The following is a 23,764-nucleotide window of genomic DNA, read 5'->3' as shown; positions in this document are numbered from 1 at the left end:
TTATTTCACCGAGCATCACGACCTCAAGATTCACCCATGTGGTAGCAGGTGTCAGAATTCCCTTCCTTGGGACTTCCCTGGTGGCGCAGTGGTTAAGAATCTGCCTGCCAATGCAGGGGACGTGGGTTCGAGCCCTGGTCCGGGAAGATCCCACATGCCGCGTAGCAACTAGGCCCGTGAGCCACAGCTACGGAGCCTGCGCTCTAGAGTCACCGTCCTCATTCCCTGAGAAATGGATGATGATGCTTCTGCAAATCTCTAGTCGTGGGGGACGAGGCCAGTGTCATGGTCGCAGGCCTCAGCTTGCCCTGAACAAGCAGCAGCACCTTCCTGGGACTTTCCCTCCCACCTCCTGGCCAGGTCAGGTGGAAACCCTGTCTCCCCACCCAGCAGACGTGATCCCAGCTTTGCCCAAAACATAAAAATGGCCAACAGGCTCTCAAGGGCATGTCAAGGGCAGCTCCCAGGCCACGTCCCCTCTCTGGAGGCACGAGGGGGTCCAGAGTGTGAGAAACAGAGCGAACAGACCCCCACCACCCTGTTTCCGCCTGGCCCTCACTGCTGAAGCTACGGCCACGTTCAGGGCAGGTGATCCGTCACGGAACAGACGCAGCAGCGGGCCGAACACACCTGGAGCTGGACCGTGGCCAGGAGCTGTCGGGACACAGTTTTCTGCCCTGGGCTCGGATGTACGTGGTGCCTCTGTCTTTGGGGCAGGAGCAGGTCCCCACAGGACAGGCTCAGCGTGGCCTTTGGGGGCCCCTCACCGGCTGCCCGAGCGTGGCTTCCCAGACAGAACGTTTCCAGAAAGCAGCCAGGACGTGGAGCTCTTTTTTCTTTTTGTCTTTGAACCACACTTGTTATCTCTTCTCTCGTTACATAGCCTGCCCGAGGGATGCATGGCTAAAACCACACGATTAACTTCCGGGTAATTAACCTGTACAACAAGCCACGCCCCCGTTACGGGGGGGGGGCGGGGGGAAGTGGGAAAGGGTCCCCCAAGTGCCATATCCGCAGAGCTGAGGATGCGCTATCAGTCATCACCCCGCCCTGGGTGTTCCTGCCAGTCAGCGGGCAGGGGGCGCCTCCGTGAGGCCCCCCCGACGTTAGACGAGAGAGAGGAAACAGCCTCAGAGAGCAGAAAACGCATCCAGGTGGGAACGCAGGTGGGTGCAGCGGCTGAACACCCAGCGACTGGGTATGGGCTCAGGAAGACTCTGCCCTCCAGCCCAGGCGGGGATGTACCAAGTCTTGGCCGTCCAATCGGACCACCGCCAGCCTCTTCCCTCTAAGCCTCACCCTCACCCTGACCTTCCTTTGGGGGCAACCTAACAGCTGTGGTTTTCAAAAACTGAACACGCGGGGCTTCCCTGGTGGCGCAGTGGTTGAGAGTCCGCCTGCCGATGCAGGGGACACGGGTTCGAGCCCCGGTCCGGGAAGATCCCGCATGCCGCGGAGCAACTGGGCCCGTGAGCCACAACTACTGAGCCTGCACGTCTGGAGCCTGTGCTCTGCAACAAGAGAGGCCGTGATAGTGAGAGGCCCGCGCACTGCGATAAAGAGTGGCCCCCGCTCGCTGCAACTAGAGAAAGCCCTCGCACAGAAACGAAGACCCGATACAGCCCAAAATAACTAACTAAATCAATAAATTTAAAAATAAATAAATACTCCTGTTCTCTGTTAAAAAAAATAAAATAAAAATAAAAACTGAAGACGCTGTACCCTGCAACTCCCTCTCCTCTGGGTACACCCACCTACCGCCCAGCGCTGTATGCGGTCAGGCTTGCCCATGAGCATCTAAAATCCTGTATACGGGGAATTTTGTCCTTTATAAAAATAGGTATTCGGTGCTAAAAAGAAAGGAGCTCTGAAGCCATGAAAAGACTGGGAGGAACCTTCAATGCATATGACTGAGTAAAAGAAGCCCATCTGAAAGGGCTACAGACTGTGTGATTCCAACCCTATGACTTTCTGGAAAAGGCAAAACTGTGGAGACAGTCAAAGGATCGGTGCTAAAAAAAAACAAATTAAAATACATAAAAAAATAAAAGGATCAGTGGTTGCCACGGGTTGGGGGGATAAATAGGCAGAACATAGGGGGCTTTTAGGGCAGTGAAACTACTCTGTGTGCTACTACAATGGTGGATACACGTCATTACACATTTGTCCAGACCCACAGAACGTATAACACCAAGCGTGACCCCTAATGTAAACTACGGACCTTAGTTAGTAATGTGTGCGTACTGGTTCATCTGTTCTCACGGATGTGGTGTATTCGTGCAAGATGTTAATAACAGATGAAACTGTGGGGCAGGTATTGGGAATTCCCTGTATTTTGTCTTCAATTTTCTGTAAACTTAAAACTGTACTAAACACTAAAGTGTAGCAATTTAAAAAATAACAGTACCTGCCAGGTGAGCAGATCCTGCATGGTGACCCCTCAAACCACCACTGGGTACAAAGAAGAATGTACATTCCAGGAGAGAGGGCTTTTTACGACTTGTTTCCCTAAAGGAATCTTAACGTCTTCTCACGTTTAATTGTACAAGCAGGTGATCCATGGCATTCGCTCCAAATGGGAAGGGTCGTTGTACAGGGTGAGGTTCCCAGTTGCAGGTCCACCCCTGGAAAACCTACGCTGGGAAGCCAGCTCTACGACAGGACATTCAGGAGACGCATGCCATCACGGGTTGCCCTGTGCATCCCTTCAGCATGTCTCCAATGTGGATGCGTGAAAAGGCACCATCCATCAGGTACTCGAAACAGGAACACCCTGAGGACAAGTCAGGGCGGGCGTCTGACAGGAAGAAGCCCACACCTGGGATGGTGATTAGACAAATGAACAAGGAAGGAGCGTACCAAGCCCTGAAAACCCCCGAGCTGCACCCTCCCCGTCCACGCCCAGGCTTATCTGCAGGCATCGGGGTGGAGGAGTGATGCAAACGTGAGGATGGAAAAAGAAAAGGGCTGAATCAACTCCAAAGAGTAAACTGCCAAGTCCTGGAAGGTGAATTCCAGGTAAGGGGGTCAGCTCAGGACACACGGAGATGGGTGGCCTGATTACCCAGACAGAGAGATGTCTCTACCTGGAACTCCAAGACCTTGCAATACCTGCATCCTGCATCACTCGGCACACAGCATCTTTGCCAGTCCCCTGCAGGCCAAACGGCTTCACCCAGTGGCCAAACCATCACCCAGATGAATAGCTCTACATGGAAACACACAGTGGAGGACAAGGGCAAGTGGTCCACTCGTCGTGGCCGTGTTCAGTGCCACATTCCTGGAGAGGTGTTTGGCAACCTGCATTCAATGCCTTTGACTCCTCATCCGACATATCAGAAGGCATTGGGGGAAAAAGTAAGTAAGTGTTTAAGATACAAATACAAGGGCACCGAACACACAGGATAACGAAACACAAGCCATTGATGAGAAATTAGGCCAATACCCTGGGATATCCTGACAACAGAAGCGTACATAGCCATAAAAATAAGGACTTCTCTTTATGACAAAGAAAGACGTCCAACTAGACAGAAGTTGGAAGAGTTTGTTCATGGATATATATCGATAATGGATATATACACACAACCCGGGTGGCAGCTGGGGTCTTGCTTCCTCATGGGGTCATGTTCTGGATTGGAAGGAGCCATACCCTTCCCATGGGCTGTGGTGGCCCTGGAGCCCTCCCCAGGTCTCGGTACTCTCAGGGGTCTTGGGGCATATGTGGTTCCCTCTGCTGCGTTCTTGTCGCTATGAAAATAACAGGGAGGGTTATAACCCCGCCATGTTTCTCCTGCCTTCACTGTGTCCCACTGACAGAGGCGTGCAATGCCATCTTTGTGCTCACACACACAGGTACACACAGCTGTGTGTGTGTAACAGATTGTCCTGGGGACAGAACACACTACAATGTACAAGCCAGGGTCCCTACGAGACCCTGGGCCATCAACACCCACCCAACTCCAATCTGTTGAGATGCTTGAGCTGCTTTCTGTCTTTTTCCACCCGCCTTCCTCTTTCTGTTTCCCTGCCTTCTCCATCTCTCCCCATCGTCAAGGTCACTCTATTTCTGGGTTCCTTCCAGGACTCTTGAGTTCAGATTCAAATTCTCCACTTATTAACTGCATGATGTTAAGAGGCTTTCCAAAACTCTATGTGCCCTGGTTTCCTCACTTGTAAAAAGGGAAGAGTGATAATAACTCCTTCCTAGGAGAGGACCACGAGAATCCATACACGTAAAGCATTTAAAACAATACCCGCTACAGAGCAAGTATCCAACACGATGCAGCTATGTACTCTAATGATCATCATTTCTAACAAAAAGCGGTTTGGTTATCTGTTTTGCTGAAGCTCTTTATTCTAACTTCAGTAGCTTATTAAAGAGGGGCTACACATTCTGGTTTGCCACAGACCATTCTCATTTATCTTTTTTTTTTGGGGGGGGGTGCGGTACCCTGAGGGTACTTCTCAAATTTCAATATGCACAGATGCAGACCTCAAAGAGAAAGTGACAATTGGTTGGGCTGAGGAGTCAAAGGTCAGAGTCTGGGGCCCCTAGGGCAGCTGGAATGGAGGTGCACAATCCAAAATGAAAGGCCACAGGGGCGGGAGCTGAAAATTCTAAGTAGAAAATCCCACCGAAACCTCAGCAGACTAGTGAACTGCGGAAACACGGCAAGACACCAAGGAGTTCAGGGGCAAACTGCAGCTGGAAGGTTGAAAGATGTGAGCAGAGAAATTTCAGCCACTGCCTGGTGCTGGGGAGACAGGATGACATTTGCATCTTGTCAAGTTGCAGGGGCTCAGTGAACAGCTCAGAGTCTCACCTGAATCCTGAGATGGGCTATGTCTTAGAAGAAAAGATTGAGATTGAGAGCTCCATATCTTAAGATTGAGAGCTCCATCCAAGGCCCAAGGGCAGAACTGAAATAGACTCATCATAACAAGACGTGAAGCCAAGGTAACCCACCAGTGATATCATTGTCCACTACAAAGCTCAACATTCTTCAGAGGAAGGCAACAGAACCCAAAATCTCTACAGTGGATCAATCACAATGTCCAATACACAAAAAAATGACTAGACAGGCAGAGAAATGGGAAAATGTCACCTGCTGTCAAGAAGGAAAAAAATCAATAGAAACAGACCCAGAGATGCTGTAGCTGTTGGAATGAAGAGACAAGAACTCTCAGATAACAATTATGAATTAAAGCATTTACAAGAAAAGATGGAGGTCAAGGGTGAAGAAAGGGAGAACGTCAGGAAAGACATGCAAACTAAAAATAACCAAATGGAAGTCCTAAAACTGAAAACTACAGTTCGTTTTGAGGACAACAAAAATCCAAGGATGGGATTACAAGTGTACGGCACACAAATGAAAAACAATTTGGTGAACTTGAGATAGTTCAATAGAAATCATTCAAGCTAAAGCACACAGGAAGAAAAGAAAGTTGGATACAATGAACAGAGCTCAATGAAATGTCAGACAGTGTCACGTAATCTACCATAGGTGTAATTGTGGACTGACAAGAAGGTGGAAAAAACAAAGCAGGAAAAGTATTTGAAAAATATTGGCTAAAAATTGTTCAAATTTTATCAAAACTTCCTACCCCATGGTTACAGGGAGCCTTTTAAACCCAAGTAGGATAAACACAGGGAACCATGCATAGGCCTATTATCAAAATTCTGAAAACAAGTTAAAAAAAAAAAAAAGAGGAAAGAAGGCACATGATATTCAGGAAATAATCATAATTATAGCTGATTTCCTATCTGAAACAATGAAGGCCAGAAGTCCAGGTCACAACAACTTTAATTATCCTGGGGGTAGGGCGGTGTTTTCAACCCAGAACTCTACGTGGGTGGAGAATAGCTCTCACAAATGAAGGCGGAATAATGCTACCTGCAAACACTTAGGACCATGTGAATCTCCCACCCTGCTCTGAGGAGACAGTGAAACTTTCCTCTTCAGGAAAAGGTTTTAAAACAAAACCTGCAATAAGTGAAAATAAATATTTATCTTCAAGGCAACAGTAGCTTATGGAGCCCCCAAGTATCTGTTAGAAAGTGGATCTAGGCGATTTCTAACATGCTAACGTCATGGGCTCTGCATACCCCAAACCACGCATCACAGAGATAATAACACGGAGAGGACCACAGATGTGTGCAGAGCTGGGCACAGGCTGGCCAAGCCAGCCACTGTTCTCATCAGAATCTTGACTACAATTTCAGAGGAAACATCCTTTTCACTGAAGGAGAAGCCCCTTCCAGGGAACGTTCACCTCTGGCTCTCATTTAAGTGTTTGAAATATCATTACATAATCCTTCAAGTTTTCTTTTTTTAAAAAACCTTTCTTACTATATGTTTATCTTCTAGAACAACTAAAGACTACTCCATTTCCCCCAGGAGGAAAAATATCATGGAAGTAACATTTCCAGAATAACTTTTAGAGATGGTCACGCGAGCAGGTTCTCTAATGACCAAGTTTAAAAGCACGGAGCGCCTTGAGGTGTGTTAGAAGGGAACGGTCAAAATGAATGTCCTCGGCGATGACTCCTCGCCACAAATGAAAAGAGGAGAAACACGGAACAGGATAACAGGACAATGCAGGAGGGAGTGAAAATATTGCACAAATTATTGGTGGGGGAAATAGAACGTTGGACGCACGATGAGAATGAAAATTCTTCCCTGTGGGTTTTTTTCTTCTATTATTATTCCTGTAAGTATTTATAGACGAGCTAAGGAAACTAGGCAGACAATCCCCTCTCTCATGGACGTCACCTTGATGGTGATTCCAAAGGTCAACATTAATCATTCCTGAGCCTGAGAAATGAAGAGCCCTTCACAGGACGAACACGGGTGAGCAGTGATAACATTAAATGTTCACAAAGGGCTGTGCTGCGCCTTCGTCCCTTTAGAAAAGACACGATGACCTTCTAAATTTTCTTTTTTTTTCCTTTGTTAATAGAATTGACTCGCCGAAAGCCATTTTTTTAAATTGCAGTAGAGTTGATTTACAATGTTGTGTTGGTTTCAGGGGTACAGCAAAGCGATTCAGTTATACATACACATGCATCTATTCCTTTTCAAATTCTTTTCCCATGATAGGTTATTACGAGATATTCAGTAGAGTTCCCTGTGCTCTACAGTGGGTCCTTGTTGGTTATCTATTTTATATATAGAAATGTGTATATGTTAATCCCAAACTCCTAATTTATCCCTCCCTCCTTGCCCCTTTGATAACCATAAGTTTGTTTTCTATGTCTGTGAGTCTGTTTCTGTTTTGTAAATAAGTTCATTTACTTCATATTTCAGATTCCACGTAGAAGTGCTATCGTATGATATATGTCTGTGTCTGGCTTACTTCATTTTGTATAATAATCTCTAGGTCCATCCAAGTTGCTGCCAATGGCATGATTTCTTTCTTTTTTATGGCTGAGTAGTATTCCATTGTATATATGTACCACATCTTCTTTATCCATTCGTCTGTTGATGGACACTTAGGTTGTTTCCATGTCTTGGCTATTGTATATAAATAGTGCTACAATGAACATTGGGACGCATGTATCTTTTCAAATTATGGTTTTCCCCAGGCATTGTTAAACCTTCTAATTGCCCACAGAAAATCATCTGTCTGTATAAACACCTGTCTAGTGCCTGTCTATCCAGGCATGCCTGCTCACTGGCTACCTCAGGACACCAAGTTAAAGATGAAAGGGGGACATTCCACAAAATTCCTGGCCAGCACTCTGCAAAACTGTCAAGGTCATCAAAAAACATGGAGAGTCTAAGAAATGATCACAGCCAAGAGGACCCTAAAGAGATGGGACAACTAGATATTACCATAGCATCCTGTGTGGGATCCTGGGACGGAAGAAAGGCATTAGGTAAAAACTAAGGAAATTCGGAAAAAACATAAGGTCTTTAGTCAGGGATCATAGACCAATAAGGTGCTTTCACTGTGAGACACGAACTTAACATAAGATATTAATGATGGGGCTTCCCTGGTGGCGCAATGGTTGAGAGTCTGCCTGCCAATGCAGGGGACGCGGGTTCGAGCCCTGGTCCGGGAAGATTCCACATGCCGCGGAGCAGCTGGGCCCGTGAGCCATGGCCTCTGAGCCTGTGCGCCCGGAGCCTGTGTTCTGCAATGGGAGAGGCCACAACAGTGAGAGGCCCGCGTACGGCAAAAAAGAAAAAAGATACTAATGATGGAGAGAACTAGGCATAGGGTATGTGGGAACTCAGGAACCTTCACAACTCTTCTGTAATCTAGAATTGTTCCAAAATTAAAAGTCCATTTTTTTCAAAATTCACTTATTAAATCATTCACCATCACGTCACAACTGTCAAGAGTGGCTGTCATTAAAAAGACCACAAATAACAAATGCTGGAGAGGGTGTGGAGAAAAGGGAACCTTCCTGCACTGTTGGTGGGAATGTTAAGTTGGTGCAGCCACTCTGGAAAACAGGATGGAGGTTCCTTAAAAGTAAAAAGAGAGCTACCATATGACCCAGCAATCTCACTCCTGGGCACATACCTAGAGAAAACCATAATTTGAAAAGATACATGCACCCCAATGTTCACAGCAGCACTATTCACGATAGCCAAGACATGGAAGCCACCTAAGTGTCCACAGACAGATGAATGGAGAAAGAAGATGTGGTACATATATACACAGTGGGATACTACTCAGCCATAAAAAAGAATGAAATCATGCCATTGGCAGCAACATGGATGGACTTTGAGGGCATTATGCTAAATGAAGTAAGTCAGACAGAGACAAATAGTCTATGATCTCACTTATATGTGGAATCTAAAAAATACAGCAAGCTAGTGAATATAACAAAAAAGAAGCAGACTCTCAGATACAGAGAACAAACTAGTAGCTGCCAATGGGGGGAGGGACAACATAGGGGGAGGGGATTAAGAGGTATAAACTACTATGTATAAAATAAATAAGCTACAAGGTTATGTTGTAGAACACAGGGAATATAGCCAATATTTTTCCATAACTATAAATGGAGTATAACCTTTACAGTTGTGAATCACTATACTGTACACATGAAATATATAATATTGTACATCAATTATACTTCAATTTAAAAAAAATGAGGGCTTCCGTGGTGGCTCAGTGGTTGAGAGTCCGCCTGCTGATGCAGGGGACACGGGTTTGTGCCCCAGTCCGGGAAGATCCCACATGCCACAGAGCGGCTAGGCCAGTAAGCCATGGCCGCTGAGCCTGTGCATCCGGAGCCTGTGCTCCGCAACGGAGAGGCCACAACAGTGAGAGGTCTGTGTACCGCAAAAAAAAAAAAGAAAGAGGGAAAGAAAAGGATGCCTGTAAGAAACAGGAAACTGTCAATAAGGGCCATTTTAAGTTAAATCAAAAAGACAGGAGAAAACCATAATTTGAAAAGATACATGCACCCCAATGTTCATAGCAGCACTATTTACAAATAGCCAGGACATGGAAGCAACCTAAGCGTCCATCAATAGATGAATGGATAAAGAAGATGTGGTACATATATACAATGGAATACTACGCAGCCATAAAAAAGAACGCAATAATATTATTTGCAGCAGCATGGATGGGCCTGGAGATTATCATACTAAGTGAAGTAAGTCAGACAGCGGAAGACAAATATTATATGATATCGCTTGTATGTGGAATCTAAAAAATGGTACAAATGAACTTATTTATAAAACAGAAATAGAATCACAGACATAGGAAACAAACTTATGGTTACCATGGGGGGGGGAAGGGATAAATTAGGAGATTGGGATTGACATATACACACTACTCTATATAAAACAGACAACCAACGAGGACCTACTGAACAGCTCAGGGAACTCTACTCAGTATCTCGTAATACCCTATATGGGAAAAGAATCTGAAAAGGAATATATGTATAAAACTGAAACACTGTGCTGTATACCTGAAACTAACATGATACTGTAAATCAACTATACTTCAATAAAAAATGATACAGGGACTTCCCTGGTGGTCCAGTGGTAAAGAATCCACCTTACAATGCAGGGGACACGGGTTCGATCCCTGGTCAGGGGAACTAAGACCCCACATGCCGCGAGGCAACAAAGCCCACACGCCGCAACTACTGAGCTCGCACGCCTCAACTAGAGAGCCTGCGTGCCACAAACTACAGAGCCCATGCGCTCCAGAGCCCACACGCCACAACTAGAGAGAAGCCCGCACACCACAACGAAGAGCCTGCGTGCTGCAACTCAGACCCGATGCAGTCAAAAATAAATAAATAAATAAGTAATAAATAAACCTTTTTAAAAAATGATACAAATGAACTTATTTACAAAACAGAGTCACAGACATGGAAAACAAACTTACGGTTACCAAAGGGGAAAGGTGGGAGGGAGGGATAAATTAGGAGTCTGGGATTAACACAGACACACTATATACTATATACAAAATACATAACTAATAAGGACCTACTGTAGAGCACAGAGAACTCTGCTCGATATTCTGTAATAACCGAGAAAGGAAAACAATCTGAAAAGGAATCTATGTACATGTATAACTGAATCACTGTGTTGTACACCTGAAATTAACACGATATACTTTAATTTAAAAAATTTCAGGGCTTCCCTGGTGGCGCAGTGGTTGAGAGCCCGCCTGCCGATGCAGGGGACACGGGTTCGTGCCCCAGTCCGGGAAGATCCCACATGCCGCGGAGCAGCTGGGCCCGTGAGCCATGGCCGTTGAGCCTGCGCGTCCAGAGCCTGTGCTCTGCAACGGGAGAGGCCACAACAGCGTGAGGCCCACATACCACAAAAAAAAAAAAAAAAAAAAAAAAAAAAAAAAATTTCAAAGAAGAATGACGTTAGGAAAGGTGTAAAATTGTCCAGGAAGACACTGCTGACAGTGGAAAAGTGTGAAACAGTGTCACAAAGCAAGGGATGCCTTTCTCCTTTTAAAAACAAAGAACAGACACCACATTTCCTAGGATTTGGGACTAGGGAATTCCCTCGTGGGTTACGTGCGTCACTGTGAAATGGGCAAAGTTTACCTGCCTGGAGTCCTTTTAGAAGTATTTAAATTATCTATTTCCATTTGGGTTCATTTGAACATTGTTATGCCATTTTGCTGTTTGTTTTTGTGGTGTTCGGGTTTTTATTGGTATTTTGGGGTGGGTTGTTTTTTTTTTTTTTTTGGTAAATTAGCAAGACTATTTGCTCCAAATAAGAGGGCTTGCATCAGCACATAATTACTCAAGAGCCATAAAGGTTTCAGTACCAGGGACACATGGTGATAAGGTATGAAAAGTCTCTTCCCTGGAAATCTCTAGGTTGGGAAATGAGCCATATCACCTTTATTCCTGACCATACCCACAAATATATCACTCTGAAAGCCAAACTAGTTATACACTGATATGCAGGTATCCTCCCATCCCAGCCCAAACTATGACCTCAACTGACCGTGATGTCAAAGGCAGAAATTACAGCACATAAAGCATTCAACGAAGAACTAAGAAAAAAGGGTCAGTACAGAGATGAGGGGGGAGGTAGGCTATGGAGAAACTCGGCATTTAGAAATAATTGTGTTAGGGAAGTCTACTTAATACTCTGTAATGACCTATATAGGAAAAGAACCTGAAAAAGAATAGATACATGTATATGTATAACTGAGTCACTTTGCTGTACAGAAGAAACTACACAACACTGTAAAGCAACTATACCCCAATAAAAATTTCAAAAAGAAAAGAAATAATTGTGTTCTCGACAGTCATCTGCTAGCCTCAGGCTATCTGCTGCTTTGCTCCAAAAAAAAAAAGAAGAATCCAGAGGATCACGGAAGAGCCATAAGCGAGGAACAGGTGGGGCTCCCCCTGCCCACGGGGGAAGCCGGGGGTTGTGTGGACAAGACCCTCAGAGGCTGCGGCAGCGCAGCTAGTCTGAGCAGAAGCACCTCTGCAGGGCTGTGGGTTCCCCTCCAGAGAGCATCCCGACCCAGACTGGCTCCTGCCGAGTCTGCTGGGAGCGAAGCCAAGAGGAAGGGTGAGGGCCGACCGACGGCCACCGATGCACAGGGAGACCCAGTGTCCCCACCGGCCCTGCCCTTGCGCAGCGGGTCCCCGGCACAGGGAGTGCCCCTCTTCCCCCGGGACTGGCTGGACCTTGTGGACCTTGGCTTGGGGGAATCCCGAGGCTGGATGCGAATTCAGCACCGTCAGTTCGAGGACCACCACCAAACCATCCTCCTCTGGCCGGGTCTCAGCATCTCCCACCTGTCCCATGGCGACCCCTCCAGGCGTGCATGGGCTGCGGTGTCCATGGACCGACTTCCAAGTGCCAGGCTTCTGGTGTAAAATACAGACAGCGCTGCTTTCATGTTTGGTTCAACGCACAGAAGAGGAATTTTAAAAGGTGTATGTGCATGTGCGTGTGTAATCAAGGGTTCACTCCCTCACTGGACCAGCCCCCGTGGGAGTGGCCACGCTCACCCTGGCTCAGACCATATCCCTGCTGCAGACCTCAGGGGTCACTCAGCTTGTGTCCAGACACCTCCCTGGCCCCCATGTCCCCTCGCAGGCCAGGGGGAACCTGAGCTTCCCTGAGCGCTGCCAGCTTCTGGGCAAGGGCCGCTCCAAGCAACACAAGGACCAGCGCGGGGCCGCTGCCCACCAAGGACGCCCAGCCTCACCCTTTCCATAAACTCGGATGCCTGCGGGGGTGGCTGCCAGGAAGTAGGGTGCAGGCAGGCTGGGGTTTGAGACTTGTGCAGACCCCTGGGCTTTCTCTGCTGTCGGTGTGCACCTGACTGACTATTCGCCCCGGCGGCTACTTCTCCCAGATCCAAATTTCATGGATCTACTTGGTGTCACTTGCTAGAAATGAAGACCCAGGAGCAGACACAGCTGAGGCTCTGTCACCAGCCTTGACCAGAGGGACGTTGACACCACGGTCCTGGGTGATTAGGAATCATCGCCCTGCCCAGCGCAGGCCCTGGGGGCCTCCCTCCGGCACGGAGCTGCTACGGAGGCATTTTCCCTTTAATCCGTGAGCTTTCGGCACAAACTGTGAATCGCAGCGTACAAGCTGATGCCACCAGGAAATTGTCTAAAGATGTTCTAGAACGTTCTTTCCTGCCATAAATCAGGGCTACGGATTACAGCTCTGTCAGAACACGTGAAGCTCTTAAACGTTTTAAAGAAGCACACGTAGCCCCAGATGAACCCTGGCACCTTGCCGATTAGGCCTGTAACGCGAGCGAGTTTGGGTGAAGTATTTTTTCATTTTTTCCAACGGTTTTTCAAGTCACAGAAAGAGGCCCACGCTTTGGCGGTTTCCCACGAGACTCCTCTTTTGGTCTGGAAATTATGGTTTCATGCAGTCACGACAGCAGCGATTCTTCAACTTGAGGGCGCAGGGGGATTCCCGGGGAGGGTGTGGGAAAATGCAGGTTCCCGGTCACGCCTGCAGAAGCTCCCGTGCTCAGGGCTGGAAATCAGCCCTTCTAACCACCTGCCCCTGGTGATGCTACTGCTAGATGCCCGGGAAATACACGCTGGGTGGAAACCAAGGCGTTGGAGAGAGCGGCTCCCTGAGCCACTGCAAACTAGGGACGGGGGGGTCACGATCGGCTGTCACGACAGTGGACCACTTCTGCCCCGGGGCAGGTGATGGAGAGAAGCAGCGCCTCTGTCTGCAGGAGCTGCGGAAGCCCCTCTGTGTTCTCTCTCAAGATCAAAGGCATCCTAGTAGATACCTGATGAGAACCTGCCGTAGAGCACAGGGAACTCCACTTGGCGGTACAGCAGAAACTAACGCAACATTGTAAAACAACTCTACCCCCATTAAAAAAAGAAAAAAGGAAAAAGATCAAAGGCATCCTGCCACGAGGGCAGGGGAGACACTGGGAATGTCAACATGTCCCAGCCTTGGGCAGAGGGCCGGACGGTCACCTTGAACACCCACAAGTGGGAGTCTTGACACAAAGGGACAGATAAGGCTTATCCGTCCATCCGGGGTTTTCATGTGTCTCTCAGGAATTGCAATCTGCCCACAGATGGGAATCCTCAGCTTCTGGGTGATGCTTAAAACACCCTGGCTCTGGTGGCCAAGAAAGTGACCTGCATGTGCTTTTTTTAAACATAAGGCACCAGGCTTGGGCTCAGAAAGCACCAGAGAGCACTGGGATCAGGAAAGATGTGAGGGCCGTGTGTGTATTCCCCAGATTCAATGGGTAGAGAAGGCCCCGGGGATGCACCACGGGGCAGCGCTGATCCCCGTGAGACCCGGCAGGGTCCTGTTTGGTGCATCTTCCCCTCAAGAACCCGAGAAAAGTAGGTGTACCTGCCGGAGGGTACATCCAACGGTTCCTGAGTGAACACGGGCCTCAGAGGGCCCTGGAGAGCGACACGGAATGAAAACGGGTCCCAGTTTCACAAGGAACGCCCTCCCCAGCAGGTGCCGCCGTAGCAGCACGCTTGCTGCCACCTTCCACTCCCCAAGGAGGACAAAAGCCCCCCCAGAGAAAAGCCCAAGAATCAGAGACACCGCTGCCCAAAGCCACTTCCACCATCCGGGTCCCTGAGCCCACGCCAGGGTCTGCAGCCCCCAGACCAAGCAGAAGAGCCGTCTGTCCACCGGGCAGGAGAGTACCTCTGTCATTGAGGGTTTCTTCTTTTATCTTCCTCACAGCTTCTTCCGCTTTCCCTTCGTTATTTCCGCCTACAAGGAAAAGAAGAGATACAATTCAGGGTAAGGAAACTACCCCATGTGAAACAATGTTTTCCTGAGACAGGAAACACAGCCCTACAACACACTAAGTGTCTCCTTCCGTCCTGGCATTGAATTTGGCCATCGGAGCAACTGTAGCGGATTCAGCGTATCCATTGAAGATGCATTTTCTTTAGGTGGATTGGTCAAAAGAATGCATTTCTGGGACATGTTACTTTTCACTAATTCCAAGGACACGAAGCATCTAGTGGCATCAGGACCACGGGGACACCAAGAGCATGCGCATGAAACTGTCAGCAGAAATGTCAGACTAGACATAGAACTTTCGAGACTTTTGGTCCAGGCGACCGCTCTGTTCACAGTGGCTTGAGCTATAAGAACCATCACGGGGGACTTCCCGGGAGGTCCAGTGGTTAGGACTCTGCCCTTCCACTGCCGAGGCTCTGGGTTCCATCCCTGGTCGGGGAACTAAGATCCCGCAAGCCGCGTGGCATGGCCAAAAATAAAATAAAAAATAATAAAACATCGCGGGACATTCCCACCATGAGCTCGAGACGTCTCCTGCCGTTACCCGTGACTCCGTAAAATCAGCAGGTGCAATTCCAGGAACGTTTGCTTAGAAGGGTGCCGATGGGTCTTTTGTGTCGGATGAGGGTGTCCCAGTTGAAATTTGGGGCGAGAGAAAGTGGAGGAGGTTTCTTTAATGCCTGAGTAGGTGAATCTGTGCTGACCATGACGGTAGAGCCTGCAGGGCAGGGGGGCTGTTTTTCCCTACATCTGTGAGCAGACAGCCTTCATTTTAAGGGGGGCCTGATGTAGCTGCTGCTCAGGGTGGGGAGAAGTCAGGCCAGCCTGCTTCCCAGGCAGCATCCCTTATTAAGGAGCCGGCCTCAAGCAGCACCTCTGACCCTGTGCAGGAGAAGCCACACCTGAAACTCCCTGGGGGCTGAGTCACAGGGGGCCTTCAACAGGGAGGCCACAGCTGGCACCTGTGAACACAGGGGTGGGCATGGAGCCCTGATGCCCAGAGAACCAACAGGGGGCATGAGGACACCGCTGAGGGGCCTGGGAGGGGCAGGTCCAGCCCACATCACCCTCCCACCTGCAGCCAGCCCCTGCTGGCAAGATGCTGGTTCTCTCGGGTCAAAGCCTATTGAGGTCTCCGTGAAAATACACTACCAAGCAATCCTTTTATCAAGCATTTCTGCATGCTGTTTACGTACCCGTGGTTTCACGTACACACTCTAATAGAATTCCCTACTATTTTCCTCTGTATTATGTGCTCTGTGTCACTGACAAGTGTCCCCAAATGAATCTAGGCAATGCCCTTTCCAAAACAAAACAAACAAAAAAAATGTTTACAGCAAAGGGTTTATCTGTAACAAACATATAAGAGAGGAGAAGTGGTGAACCCAGGGGGAATCAGAAATGCCCCCTGCTGAAGATAAACGTGGCAAAGGACATCTCTGGGGGTGAACGAAAAGGAATATAGAAACTGTCACCGCCTCGGAGAAGTTCAAAGCTGCAGACATCAAGATGCAGCTGCAAAAGTCATTTGCACCTCCAGCTCCTTAAAGAAATAAACATTATGCGGTTATTACGTGTTTTTGATGGGAGAGCCTTCCTGCACTGTGGGAGTGCAGGGGCAGGATGGCAAAGAAGGCATGTCTTCCATCCCTAAATGTTCCGGGCATCAAAGACCAAAAAAAAAAAAAAAAAAAGAATTCATGGGTAAGTGAGGGCTGCAGACATGTATGAGCTTGTTTCTGAAACTTGTGCAACTTTTAAACATTAAAACACCATCTGCTGCCGGCTACCCTCCAGCCTGAGACCATGCTGGCATCAAGGGCTGGCGTAGCAGAAGCTCAAATGAACTCAGAAAGACATAAGTGTCCAGAGAAAGAAAGAAAGCTGAGGGTGGGCTGGGGAGAAGCGATGGAACAGCAGGACAAACTGGCCACGGCCAGCAGCGTCCCCCGACGGGCAGCTCACTGCATGTTCAGGCAATCAGGCAAATATCCTATGATATCGGCTCTATGCGGAATCTAAACAAAACTGATACATATGAACTTATTTACAAAACGGAATCAGACTCACAGACTTAGAGAACGAACACAATGGTTGCCAGGGGAGAGTGATAAATTTGGAGTTTGGGATTGACTTATACACACTGCTAGATATAAAATAGATAACCAACAAGGACCTACCGTAGAGCACAGGGAACTCTACTCAGTACTCTGTAATGACCTCTATGGGGAAAGAATCTAAAAAACAGTGGATATATGTCCACGTATAACTGATTCACTCTGCCGTACACCTGAAACTAACACAACACTGTAAATCAACTATGCTCCAACAGAAAACAGAAATTTAAAAAATTAAAAAGAAATCAAAGAAAAAAATATTCATGTAGTCAGGGCTGGATTGTATGGGAGGGATGGACAGGCACTTTGGGGGCAAGGGTCATCTTCAGTACCTGCCTCCTATGGGCTGGATATGGGATGCTTGACCCTACACAGCCGCCAATGCTGCCCATACATCTCCGGAGTGACGGCTGCATACCAGGAAACACTCCGCCACGACACAAGCAGGGCTCAACCGCAGTGGGTCTGCCTTCCGCTCAGTCTTCGTGCAGCAGGGGTGAGGTTTTATACGTGCTGCAGTGCAAGGTTTCAGGGGCACCAAGTCGAGTGGGAAGGACAACCTCTCATATCCAGGTCCGCTCCCTGAAGACAGCACCCTAGCCACCAGATTGTAAATATCTGCAAGAAGCAACAGAACTGCCACTTGTTTAAGAAAAAAAAAAAAAAAGATACTGAACCCAAATTAGGGCCAGCACACTATGGACCTGGGGCCAAATCTGGCCCATCGCTTAAACAGCCATGCACTTTAAGTATTGGCCATTGCTGCTTTCCTGCTGTAAGGGCAGAGCTCAGCATCACGAGAGACCTACGATAATAGTTATCATCCAGCCTATAGCAGAAAAAAACGTACCAACCCCTGGTCTAAACCTTAGATGACCGCTTATTAAGAATTATGAATAAAGAAGGATCCTCCACCAAAAGAGTATTTTGAAACAGTAGGAACTAAGATACTGTGAACAGATGGGAAACTGAATAATTCATGCATGCTTAGCAACACTAATGGCCTGGACTGGGACCCAGATTATCACTTCAATTCTTCAGCAAGTAATTGATTATTCTTTCAATATTCATGGCTTCGGGACTGAGAGTGTGGAATTGATTAAACCCATCTCTTAATCTGTGTTTAACAGAAAAATGCATGCTGACCAATGATAATGTTTCATTAAGTGACCTTGTCTCCAGCTGTCCTGTAAGAAGAAAAACTGTCCCTCTCAGGATATATTCAACTATCCCCTCAAAGACACACAGACGCAGTGAGACGCCCTATGTGACTGGATTGACAGGGAGGGTCAGAACTGTGTCCCTCGGGGAAAGTTCAAACAGGGACATCAGAACGTTAGTAGGAAAAGGAGACACAAGTGGGTAAGGACGTGCTGCCTAGTCTCTAACTCGAGAAAAGTAGGAATTTGGTGCTGACGGATACCATACCTGATGCTCAAGAAACATCACCTAAAGGAGGTGACTGATACCACTCAGGGCTCCAGCCCTCAAATGCATGGGTGCCCAGGCTTGCTCACATATGCTCAGTGCCCGTGTCTGCAGTGCATACTCAGCACCCAGCTAGACCTCATCCTGACCTTCCCAACCAGACCTCATCCTCACATTCCCAACTGGACATCCTCTTGACCTTCCCATTCAGACCTCCTCCTGACCTTCCCATTCAGACTTCCTCCTGACGTTCCCATTCAGTCTTCCTCCTGACCTTCCCATTCAGTCCTTACCCTGACCTTCCCATCAGACCTTCCCATTCAGACCTTCTCCTGACCTTCCCATTCAGACCTTCTCCTGACCTTCCATTCAGACCTTCTAGGGACGTTCCCATTCAGTCCTTCCCATTCAGAACTTCTCCTGACCTTCCATTCAGTCCTTCTCCTGACCTTCCCATTCAGTCCTTCCATTCAGACCTCCTCCTGACCTTCCCATTCAGACCTCCTCCTGACCTTCCCATTCAGTCCTTCCATTCACTCCTCCTCCTGACCTTCCCATTCAGTCCTTCCATTCAGACCTTCTCCTGACCTTCCCAGACCTTCCCATTCAGACTTTCTCCTGACCTTCCCATTCAGACCTCCTCCTGACCTTCCCATTCAGACCTTCTCCTGACCTTCCATTCAGACCTTCTCCTGACCTTCCCATTCAGTCCTTCCCATTCAGACCTTCTCCTGACCTTCCCATTCAGTCCTTCCATTCAGACCTTCCATTCAGACCTTCCATTCAGACCTTCCCATTCAGACCTTCCCATTCAGACCTTCCCATTCAGACTTTCTCCTGACCTTCCCATTCAGTCCTTCCATTCAGACCTTCTCCTGACCTTCCCATTCAGACCTTCCCATTCAGACTTTCTCCTGACCTTCCCATTCAGTCCTTCCCATTCAGACCTTCTCCTGACCTTCTCCTGACCTTCCATTCAGACCTTCTCCTGACCTTCCCTCTACATCTCCTCGTGACCTAACCCTCTAGACTTCCTCATGAGCAAAACCACCACACTGAGGCAAAAAGCACAGAAATGGGGCTCTTTTTATTTCTCTGTCATCCAACATCACCTAGTTTCACTAGGAATTAAGAAGATGAAGATGTCTGTGGTGGAGGGACCCCAGGGGCAGAGACACCAGCCCTGGACGCCAGCCTCCCATCTTTGCTCAGACTGGAAAGTTCCTCCTGGATTTGCTCCACCAGCATCTTTCCACCACTAGCCCAGGTCCAGCCGGTCCTCAGAGGGGATGTATGGCTCTTCCTTTTCAACAGCTGACATCACTTTGACCAAGTCTTCCAAATATTGGCAGAAATCCAAGACATGGAAGGCTTGTCATGTCTCTAGTGAGACAACAGAGGCTGCCCCACCATGGAAAGTCAACAAACCAGGGGGTTAGAGTCCAGCACCATCTCACGGCCTCCCTGCAGCCTTGAGGTCTGCTCCCACATCCTACATCCTTGACATTCTCAGGCCCCAGAGAGACATAAACAGATCACAGAGGTGCTCAAGTTGATAAAGGAGCTCCAGGTATACATCCTCAGATGCATCCCCTCTCCCACAAGACCTCCTGGTCTGCAACCAACCCATCTTCATCTAAGGGGAGTTATGGATAGTGATAAAGTTGGTAATTTCAAGTTCAGAAACTTTTAATATGTCCACATCTATCAAAAGAATAGGACTTAACCCGGGGGGGAAGGCAGGGAGCTGGGATGAATTGAGAGATTGGGATGGACATCTATACACGACTATGTATAAAATAGCTAACGAATGAGAACCTACTGTAGAGCACAGGGAACTCTACTTGGTGCTCTCTGGTGACCTAAATGGGAAGGGAATCCAAAAAAGAGAGGATAGATATATATGCATAGCTGATTCACTTTGCTGTACAGCAGAAACTAACACAGCAGTGTAAAGCAACTATATTCCAATAAATTTTTTTTAAAAAGACTTATTGAAAGAGGGGGGGAAAAAAGAAAAAGAAAGCACACACACACAAAAGAAAACAGAGAATGGGCCTTAGCCATATTCCTGATGGAAAGAACCCTTCGATGGGGACAAAGAACAGTGAAGTAGACCAAGAAGTGACTTACTGCTCCCAAAGCGAGACAAATGTGGGCCATTCCACAGACCCCATCATACATGAGAGAAAGATGGTTATGTGAAAACGGGAATCACCATAAGAAACTGCAGTCTTTGAAAAGAGAGTGGAACATGTGACAGGCCATGAAATGGAAGAAATTTTCATGGTGCCGTCAGGTTTTGCAAAAGCAAAAAAACAGTTCAAATGTAAGGGCATAAGGGGAGAGCTGTGTGTGCCCAGGTAAGCCCCACCCCTCCAAGAGCAGAGGGCTACACGGGACCCCTGGAGATGTCCCACGTGGGACTCAGGGCATCTGTGAGTTTCGACGGGGAAGAATGGACATCATCATCATGACCGGCCTCCAAGGGAATGTGGACAAGACAAACAGGACAGGATGGACAGGATCTACGGCTTGGCCACCGACAGAAATCACATTCTCCTATCAGGGTTCAGTTCTTGAAGATGTCTTGAAATAAGGTTTAAGATCCTCAGAGCAGGACTTCCCTGGTGGCGCAGTGGTTAAGACTCCATGCTCCCAATGCGGGGGGCCCGGGTTCGATCCCCGGTCAGAGAACTAGATCCCACATGCATGCCGCAACGAAGGAGCCCAACTGCTGCAACGAAGGAGCCTGCCTGCCGCAACTAAGACCCGGCGCAACCAATGGAAAAAAGAAAAAAAAAGATCCTCACAGCTCCAAATCGGAGGGGTTACTAAGCTCATAGGAGATCATATTATTCGTTGTAGAAAGACATAATGTGTATAATTATGTGGCAGTTTTTTTCCTTATATACTTTTATACCTGCATTTCAATACAATTGGTTGATACTATGATAGATTTCAGTTTGTGCACTGAGGCGTCACTAGATGTGAAGGTATTCAGGGAGCAGAAAAGGGGGAATCTGGCTGTGGATGGAACTTATGGACAGACCCACGAAGGAGCAAGATGCACATGTGTTTAAACCCACAGCCCCAAGTGCTGTGTCTGAGCTGAAGTCATCCTTCAACCCACGATGGAGGAGAAACAGGAGAAAGGAAGAAATGAATCGATAATGAATGAATGAAGGGCCGTGGTCAATATTTTAGAAAGACTGAAGTGAAAAGCAATTCCTAACACCTAAAACCAGACCTGCAGTACAATTTTCATAAAAACAGCCACCATAAAAGGGATTAACTGAATCCAGATGATGTCGGGAGAAGCATGATAAATATTACGGCGTTTTTTCAAAGCTCATCTCCCCATATCATTTTTTCCAGCTGATTTAAACTTCTACCTCCAACTGAATGGGCATGTTCGCAAATGTAAAATGAGCTCACTTGAACCATCTTCACTTTCCTAGCAGAAGAAAGTCCCTTCATTTTCAAAGAGGATTTAGGGACGGAAATAAGCCATTAGAAAGTTTCAGAAAGAAGAAGGCAAACACAGAGAGTTTCGGCTCAGAATCTGAAATGCAGAAGCTGTTCAGATTCTGCTGGGAGCTGAATCATGACATCGCAACATCCTATGTTGCAGCCCTGACCCCCAGGACCTCAGAGTGTGGCTGTATTTGGAGATGGGGTCTTTAAAGAGGGGATGAAGGTAAAATGAGGTCCACCCACTAGGGTGGGCCCTGATCCCATAGAACTGGTGTCCTTATAAGAAGAGGAGATCAGGACATAGACGCACACAGAGGGACGACCACGTGAGGACACACGGAGAAGACGGCTGTCTACACACCCAGGAGAGAGGTCTCGGGAGGGACCAGCCCTGCCCACACCTGGATCTCAGATTCCAGCCACGAGGACTGGGACAGGAAAAATGTTTGCTGTTTAATCCACCCAGATTGTCATAGGATTTTTTAGGAGAGGTCTGGCAAACTAATTCACACTTATTGCTGTTTACTGCAGTGAATCATACAGGAAAAAAAATATATGATCCATATCACAGCAGAACCTCGACTCCTGTCCAAAAAAAAAGCGCAACACAATTTCCTGTCTCTTTCAGTTTTTGAGTATTCACCCTTACGCCTCCTGCACTTGGATCTGGAAGCACATCAATATTTCCATACACGTAGAAGCAAGCAGCTGCATATCTCCCGCTCGCTCTAAGATACAAGGAGTTGTAGAAGGGAATCATCACCTATGATAACGTGCATGCCCAGTTTGGCCAGATGCTTCGCGGTCGAATATCCAATTCCATCGGTCCCGCCGGTCACTATAGCAACACGCTCGAGTTGTAGGGGGAAAACTGCAGGAGAAAAGAAAAAGAAACCGAGGTAAAGGTTTAGAAGCAAGCACACGTTGATGAGAATGAAGTCGCAAAAGAGGGCACAATGCCAACGGGAGTTGTGGTTCGGTATTTGTGGTTTTGCTCTTCTGAATTCCTACAGGCTCGGGATGCATGAGTGTAATACAGTGCAGCTGCCCTGAATGAGGACAGCCTGGTAAAGCCACCTGATAAATCCTTGCTCGGTCCCCGATGATACCTTTGCAGGAATTAACGCTGCCAAAATGATCTGCAGAGAGCTCCACGTAGCGTCTATCATTGACGGCTGTGGGTGAGAGTCCTAGGTTAATCCTCTCGGACCGTGTTGGTTGTGTTGTAAAGTGTAGATTCTATACTTGTACTCATTTTCTCAAATTTAGTTAGGAAATTGCTTGTTATGGAGGGACGGCCCATTGTTTTCTACAAAGTCTGAAGACCACATGAGAATATAGAGTATCTTATAAAAACAGAGAACACGATGACTCCTTTAACCATGTACCTTTGCATGAACCTACACGTATGCAAACATATGAGAATATACGTTTACATGATGGTGTAAAATTGACTGTTTCTGACACACACACAGAGAACAGACTTGTGGTTGCCAATGGGGCAGGGCTTGGGGGAGGGAAGGGCTGGGAGTTTGGGGTTAGTAGATGGAAACTATTATATATAGGATGCATAAACAACAAGTCCTATGGAGAGCCCAGGGAACTCTATTCAATATCCTGGGATAAACCATCATGGAAAAGAATATGGAAAAGAATGTATATGTATGTATAATGGAAACACTTTGTTGTACAGCGGAAATAAACACGTTGTAAATCAACTATACGTCAATAAAATAAAATTTACTGTGTCTAATAAAATCTTAAACTACCCAAAGTGTCAATAACATGTTATTATACAAGATGAAATAATGCTTTACTAAACTTAGACTTCTCTTTTTGACTCCATTTTAAAATTGTACTGTGCGTTGTGTGACCAAAATAAAAAGGGTATATTATGATGTAAAACTAAAAAAGAAGAAAGAAAGAAAGAGAGAGGGAGGGAGGGAGGAAGGAAGAAAGGATAAAGTGTAGGTTTTATTATTATTCAAGTATGGGGTGAGGCCAACA

The 23,764-nt window shown here is 47.3% G+C and overlaps 1 protein-coding gene across 1 annotated transcript in view; it reads right to left on the bottom strand.

Moving 5' to 3' along the window:
• The window catches only part of LOC308608408 (polyprenol dehydrogenase-like), a 188,676-nt gene that overhangs the window by 132,797 nt on the left and 32,115 nt on the right, over positions 1-23,764 (bottom strand). The window contains exons 2-3 of the mRNA XM_081221430.1: positions 22,521-22,628; positions 14,631-14,699 (exon numbers count right to left, since the gene is read on the bottom strand). Of these exons, the coding sequence (XP_081077556.1) occupies positions 14,631-14,699; positions 22,521-22,628 (177 nt within the window). The remainder of the gene's footprint in view (positions 1-14,630; positions 14,700-22,520; positions 22,629-23,764) is intronic.

Source organism: Mesoplodon bidens (assembly GCF_964165515.1).
Source record: "Mesoplodon bidens genome assembly, chromosome: X".
Classification (NCBI taxonomy): Eukaryota; Metazoa; Chordata; class Mammalia; order Artiodactyla; family Ziphiidae; genus Mesoplodon; species Mesoplodon bidens.
Note: the sequence above shows the minus strand (reverse complement) of the source record. Positions and strands in the feature narration are given on the sequence as shown.